The sequence below is a fragment of the Echiichthys vipera genome (genome assembly GCF_963691815.1).
Source record: "Echiichthys vipera genome assembly, chromosome: 5".
NCBI lineage: Eukaryota > Metazoa > Chordata > Actinopteri > Perciformes > Trachinidae > Echiichthys > Echiichthys vipera.
Window position 1 is genome coordinate 85,001 of NC_139830.1, and position 7,500 is coordinate 92,500.

A 7,500-nucleotide genomic window follows, 5' to 3' on the forward strand; every position below is an offset into this window, starting at 1 on the left:
AGTGATGTGAGACAGGTGAGTGATGTGAGACAGATGAGTGATGTGAGACAGGTGAGTGGGTGATACAGGTGAGTGGGGTGAGACAGGTGACTGATGTGAGACAGGTGACTGATGTGAGAAAGGTGAGTGATGTGAGACAGGAGACTGAAGTGAGACAGGTGAGTGATGTGAGACAGGTGAGTGATGTGAGACAGATGAGTGATGTGAGACAGGTGAGTGGGTGATACAGGTGAGTGGGGTGAGACAGGTGACTGATGTGAGACAGGTGAGTGGGTGAGACAGGTGAGTGATGTGAGACAGGTGAGTGATGTGAGACAGGTGACTGATGTGAGACAGGTGACTGATGTGAGACAGGTTAGTGGTGTGAGACAGGTGAGTGGGTGAGACAGGTGAGTGGGTGAGACAGGTGAGGGGGTGAGACAGGTGAGTGGGTGAGACAGGTGAGTGGGCTGAGACAGGTGAGTGGGCTGAGACAGGTGAGTGGGTGAGACAGGTGAGTGGGTGAGACAGGTGAGGGGGGTGAGACAGGTGAGTGGGTGAGACAGGTGAGTGAGGTGAGATAGGTGAATGGGCGAGACAGGTGAGTGGGTGAGACAGGTGAGTGAGGTGAGACAGGTGAGTGGGTGAGACAGGTGAGTGGGTGAGACAGGTGAGTGAGGTGAGACAGGTGAGTGGGTGAGACAGGTGAGTGGGTGAGACAGGTGAGTGAGGTGAGACAGGTGAGTGGGTGAGACAGGTGAGTGGGTGAGACAGGTGAGTGAGGTGAGACAGGTGAGTGGGTGAGACAGGTGAGTGGGGTGAGACAGGTGACTGATGTTAGACAGGTGAGTGGGGTGAGACAGGTGAGTGATGTGAGACGGGTGAGTGATGTGAGACAGATGAGTGAAGTGAGACAGGTGACTGATGTGAGACAGGTGAGTGGGGTGAGACAGGTGAGTGGGTGAGACAGGTGAGTGGGGCGAGACAGGTGAGACATGTGAGTGGGGTTAGACAGGTGAGTAAGGTGAGACAGGTAAGTGGGTGAGACAGGTGAGTGGGTGAGACAGGTGAGTGGGGTGAGACAGGTGAGTGGGGTGAGACAGGTGAGTGGGTGAGACAGGTGAGTGGGGTGAGTGGGTGAGACAGGTGAGTGGGTGAGACAGGTGAGTGGGTGAGACAGGTGAGGGGAGTGAGACAGGTGAGTGGGTGAGACAGGTGAGTGGGGTGAGACAGGTGAGTGGGTGAGACAGGTGAGTGGGTGAGACAGGTGAGTGGGCTGAGACAGGTGAGTGGGCTGAGACAGGTGAGTGGGTGAGACAGGTGAGTGGGTGAGACAGGTGAGGGGGGTGAGACAGGTGAGTGAGGTGAGACAGGTGAGTGGGTGAGACAGGTGAGTGGGTGAGACAGGTGAGTGAGGTGAATGGGCGAGACAGGTGAGACATGTGAGTGGGGTTAGACAGGTGAGTGGGGCGAGACAGGTGAGTGGGTGAGACAGGTGAGTGAGGTGAGACAGGTGAGTGGGTGAGACAGGTGAGTGGGTGAGACAGGTGAGTGAGGTGAGACAGGTGAGTGGTTGAGACAGGTGAGTGAGGTGAGACAGGTGAGTGGGTGAGACAGGTGAGTGGGGTGAGACAGGTGACTGATGTGAGACAGGTGAGTGGGGTGAGACAGGTGAGTGATTTGAGACGGGTGACTGATGTGAGACAGGTGAGTGGGTGAGACAGGTGAGTGGGGTGAGACAGGTGAGTGGGTGAGACAGGTGAGTGGGTGAGACAGGTGACTGATGTGAGACAGGTTAGTGAGGTGAGACAGGTGATAGGGTGAGACAGGTGAGTGGGTGAGACAGGTGACTGATGTGAGACAGGTGAGTGATGTGAGACAGGTGAGTGATGTGAGACAGGTGAGTGGGATGAGACAGGTGACTGATGTGAGACAGGTGAGTGATGTGAGACAGGTGAGTGAAGTGAGACAGGTGAGTGGGATGAGACAGGTGACTGATGTGAGACAGGTGAGTGAAGTGAGACAGGTGAGTGGGGTGAGACAGGTGACTGAAGTGAGACAGGTGACTGAAGTGAGACAGGTGGGTGATGTGAGACAGGTGAGTGGGGTGAGACAGGTGACTGATGTGAGACAGGTGAGTGATGTGAGACAGGTGAGTGATGTGAGACAGGTTGGTGATATGAGACAGGTGAGTGATGTGAGACAGGTGAGTGATGTGAGACAGGTTGGTGATGTGAGACAGGTGAGTGATGTGAGACAGGTGAGTGATGTGAGACAGGTGAGTGGGATGAGACAGGTGACTGATGTGAGACAGGTGAGTGAAGTGAGACAGGTGAGTGGGTGAGACAGGTGAGTGGGGTGAGACAGGCGAGTGGGTGAGACAGGTGAGTGAAGTGAGACAGGTGAGTGATGTGAGACAGGTGAGTGATGTGAGACAGGTGACTGATATGAGACAGGTGACTGATGTGAGACACGTGAGTGATGTGAGACAGGTGGGTGATGTGAGACAGGAGACTGATGTGAGACAGGTGAGTGATGTGAGACAGGTGAGTGATGTGAGACAGGTGGGTGATGTGAGACAGGTGAGTGATGTGAGACAGGTGAGTGATGTGAGACAGGTGAGTGAAGTGAGACAGGTGAGTGAAGTGAGACAGGTGAGCAGGGTGAGACAGGTGAGTGGGTGAGACAGGTGAGTGAAGTGAGACAGGTGAGTGATGTGAGACAGGTGAGTGATGTGAGACAGGTGGGTGATGTGAGACAGGTGAGTGATGTGAGACAGGTGAGTGATGTGAGACAGGTGAGTGATGTGAGACAGGTGAGTGATGTGAGACAGGTGGGTGATGTGAGACAGGTGACTGATGTGAGACAGGTGAGTGATGTGAGACAGGTGGGTGATGTGAGACAGGTGAGTGATGTGAGACAGGTGAGTGATGTGAGACAGGTGAGTGATGTGAGACAGGTGAGTGATGTGAGACAGGTGAGTGATGTGAGACAGGTGGGTGATGTGAGACAGGTGACTGATGTGAGACAGGTGAGTGATGTGAGACAGGTGGGTGATGTGAGACAGGTGACTGATGTGAGACAGGTGAGTGATGTGAGACAGGTGAGTGATGTGAGACAGGTGGGTGATGTGAGACAGGTGACTGATGTGAGACAGGTGAGTGATGTGAGACAGGTGACTGATGTGAGACAGGTGAGTGATGTGAGACAGGTGAGTGATGTGAGACAGGTGACTGATGTGAGACAGGTGAGTGATGTGAGACAGGTACCTGTCTGTCCTCCTGATGCAGGTGGAGTATTATGGTCTATGAGACAAAGTTTCCACGGCAACACTCCACATCCACCGTCACCGAGGACTGCAGCGAGGACTCTGAGGTACCTGTCTGTCTCTCACCTGTCTGTCTCTCACCTGTCTGTCTGTCTCTCACCTGTCTGTCTCTCACCTGTCTGTCTCTCACCTGTCTGTCTCTCACCTGTCTGTCTCTCACCTGTCTGTCTCTCTCACCTGTCTGTCTCTCACCTGTCTGTCTCTCCCTGTCTGTCTCTCACCTGTCTGTCTCTCACCTGTCTGTCTCTCACCTGTCTGTCTCCCACCTGTCTGTCTCTCACCTGTCTGTCTCTCACCTGTCTCTCTCTCACCTGTCTGTCTCTCACCTGTCTGTCTCTCTCACCTGTCTGTCTCTCACCTGTCTGTCTCTCCCTGTCTGTCTCTCACCTGTCTGTCTCTCACCTGTCTGTCTCTCACCTGTCTGTCTCTCCCTGTCTGTCCCTCACCTGTCTGCTCAACTGTCTGTCTCTCACCTGTCTGTCTCTCTCACCTGTCTGTCCCTCACCTGTCTGTCTCTCACCTGTCTGTCTCTCACCTGTCTGTCTCTCTCACCTGTCTGTCTCTCACCTGTCTGTCTCTCACCTGTCTCACTCTCACCTGTCTGTCTCTCACCTGTCTCACTCTCACCTGCCTGTCTCTCACCTGTCTGTCTCTCACCTGTCTCTCTCTCACCTGTCTGTCTCTCACCTGTCTGTCTCTCACCTGTCTGTTTCTCACCTGTCCGTCTCTCACCTGTCTGTCTCTCACCTGTCTCTCTCTCACCTGTCTGTCTCTCACCTGTCTGTCTCTCTCACCTGTCTGTCTCTCACCTGTCTGTCTCTCCCTGTCTGTCTCTCACCTGTCTGTCTCTCACCTGTCTGTCTCTCACCTGTCTGTCTCTCACCTGTCTGTCTCTCAACTGTCTGTCTCTCACCTGTCTGTCTCTCTCACCTGTCTGTCCCTCACCTGTCTGTCTCTCACCTGTCTGCCTCTCACCTGTCTCACTCTCACCTGTCTGTCCCTCACCTGTCTGTCCCTCACCTGTCTGTCCCTCACCTGTCTGTCTGTCTCTCACCTGTCTGTCTCTCTCACCTGTCTGTCCCTCACCTGTCTGTCTCTCACCTGTCTGTCTCTCACCTGTCTCACTCTCACCTGTCTGTCTCTCACCTGTCTCACTCTCACCTGTCTCACTCTCACCTGTCTGTCTCTCACCTGTCTGTCTCTCACCTGTCTGTCTCTCACCTGTCTGTCTCTCACCTGTCTCACTCTCACCTGTCTGTCTCTCACCTGTCTGTCTCACTCTCACCTGTCTGTCTCTCACCTGTCTCACTCTCACCTGTCTGTCTCTCAGGTTCAGCAGATTCTCACCTGTGAGGACTCCGTCTCCGTCCACTTGTCCAAGATCCTGACGTCAGACCAGCACTCTGTGGTCATCTCCTCCGCCAGGTACCTGTCTGTCTGACTGTCTGTCTGTCTGACTGACTGACTGACTGTCTGTCTGTCTGACTGCCTGTCTGTCTGACTGTCTGTCTGTCTGTCTGTCTCACCTGTCTGTCTGACTGCCTGTCTGTCTGACTGCCTGTCTGTCTCTCACCTGTCTGCCTCTCACCTGTCTGTCTCTCACCTGCCTGTCTCACCTGTCTGTCTCTCACCTGTCTGCCTCTCACCTGTCTGTCTCTCACCTGTCTGTCTCTCACCTGTCTGTCTCTCACCTGTCTGTCTCTCACCTGTCTGTCTCTCAGGGTCCTGTGTGAGACGGTGAAGGACTTTGTCGCTCGTGTCGGTCGAACGTACGAGAAGAACACGGAGAGTTCAGAGGAGACGGAGGCCGTCGCCAAGAAGGTGAGACCTGATCCAGGATCAGAGTCTGCTGCCCCTGAGACCTGATCCAGGATCAGAGGCTGGAGCTGCTGCCCCTGAGACCTGATCCAGGATCAGAGGCTGGAGCTGCTGCCCTGAGACCTGATCCAGGACCAGAGGCTGGAGCTGCTGCCCCTGAGACCTGATCCAGGATCAGAGTCTGCTGCCCCTGAGACCTGATCCAGGATCAGAGGCTGGAGCTGCTGCCCCTGAGACCTGATCCAGGATCAGAGGCTGGAGCTGCTGCCCTGAGACCTGATCCAGGATCAGAGGCTGGAGCTGCTGCCCCTGAGACCTGATCCAGGATCAGAGGCTGGAGCTGCTGCCCCTGAGACCTGATCCAGGATCAGAGGCTGGAGCTGCTGCCCCTGAGACCTGATCCAGGATCAGAGGCTGGAGCTGCTGCCCCTGAGACCTGATCCAGGATCAGAGGCTGGAGCTGCTGCCCCTGAGACCTGATCCAGGATCAGAGGCTGGAGCTGCTGCCCTGAGACCTGATCCAGGATCAGAGGCTGGAGCTGCTGCCCCTGAGACCTGATCCTGGCTGGACTCTCTCTCACCTGTCTGTCTCTCACCTGTCTGTCTCTCACCTGTCTGTCTCTCACCTGTCTGTCTCTCACCTGTCTGTCTCTCTCAGTGCGGCGTGCTGAAGGAGAAGTTGGACTCCCTCCTGAAGACGCTGAATGAAGAGTCTCAGGCGTCGTCCCTCCCGGCCCCCCCCCCCCACCATCGCTGAGGAGCAGGAGGAGTCTGAGGGCGTGGTGCTGCCTCCTGCTCTTCATCATCATCTTCATCACCTTCACCTTCATCATCATCTTCATCACACGCCGCCCTGCTCGCCACGCACCAGCGCCGCCGCCGCCGCCGCTGCAGCCGCCATCTTTAAACCCAGGGAGCAGCTGATGCTGAGAGCCAACAGCTTGAAGAAGGCCATCAGACAGATCATCGAGCACACCGAGAGAGGTGAGACAGGTCACCGAGAGAGGTGAGACAGGTCACCGAGAGGGGTGAGACAGGTCACCGAGAGAGGTGAGACAGGTCATCGAGGGGGGTGAGACAGGTCACCGAGAGGGGTGAGACAGGTCACCGAGAGAGGTGAGACAGGTCACCGAGAGGGGTGAGACAGGTCACCGAGAGGGGTGAGACAGGTCACCGAGAGGGGTGAGACAGGTCACCGAGAGAGGTGAGACAGGTCACCGAGAGGGGTGAGACAGGTCACCGAGAGAGGTGAGACAGGTCACCGAGAGGGGTGAGACAGGTCACCGAGAGGGGTGAGACAGGTCACCGAGCACACCGAGAGAGGTGAGACAGGTCACCGAGAGAGGTGAGACAGGTCACCGAGAGGGGTGAGACAGGTCACAGAGAGAGGTGAGACAGGTCACCGAGAGAGGTGAGACAGGTCACCGAGAGAGGTGAGACAGGTCACCGAGCACACCGAGAGAGGTGAGACAGGTCACCGAGAGAGGTGAGACAGGTCATCGAGCACACCGAGAGAGGTGAGACAGGTCACAGAGAGGGGTGAGACAGGTCACTGAGAGGGGTGAGACAGGTCACAGCAGAGAGAGGTGAGACGGGTCACGGAGAGAGGTGAGACAGATCACTGAGAGAGGTGAGACAGGTCATCGAGCACACAGAGAGAGGTGAGACAGGTCACAGAGAGGGGTGAGACAGGTCACAGAGAGGGGTGAGACAGGTCACGTAGAGAGGTGAGACAGATCACTGAGAGAGGTGAGACAGGTCACAGAGAGAGGTGAGACGGGTCACCGAGAGAGGTGAGACTGGTCACCGAGAGAGGTGAGACAGGTCACAGAGAGAGGTGAGACAGGTCACAGAGAGAGGTGAGACAGGTCACAGAGAGAGGTGAGACAAGTCATAGAGAGAGGTGAAACGGGTCATCGAGAGAGGTGAGACGGGTCATCGAGAGAGGTGAGACGGGTCATCGAGAGAGGTGAGACGGGTCATCGAGAGAGGTGAGACGGGTCACCGAGAGGGGTGAGACAGGTCACAAAGAGAGGTGAGACAGGTCACAGAGAGAGGTGAAACGGGTCATCGAGAGAGGTGAGACGGGTCATCGAGAGAGGTGAGACGGGTCACCGAGAGGGGTGAGACAGGTCACAGAGAGAGGTGAGACAGGTCATCGAGAGAGGTGAGACAGGTCATCGAGCACACCGAGAGAGGTGAGACAGGTCACAGAGAGGGGTGAGACAGGTCACCCAGAGGGGTGAGACGGGTCACAGAGAGAGGTGAGACAGGCCACAGAGAGGGGTGAGACAGGCCACAGAGAGGGGTGAGACAGGTGACCCAGAGGGGTGAGACAGGTCACAGAGAGAGGTGAGACAGGTCACAGAGAGAGG

At 56.0% G+C, this 7,500-nt stretch overlaps 1 protein-coding gene across 1 annotated transcript in view; it reads left to right on the forward strand.

Moving 5' to 3' along the window:
• dgkd (diacylglycerol kinase delta) overlaps positions 1-7,500 on the forward strand; it is a 49,915-nt gene that overhangs the window by 19,472 nt on the left and 22,943 nt on the right. Inside the window, 5 exon segments of the mRNA XM_083913267.1 lie at positions 3,270-3,354; positions 4,638-4,732; positions 5,029-5,128; positions 5,784-5,860; positions 5,862-6,109. Coding sequence (XP_083769393.1) covers positions 3,270-3,354; positions 4,638-4,732; positions 5,029-5,128; positions 5,784-5,860; positions 5,862-6,109 — 605 coding nt within the window.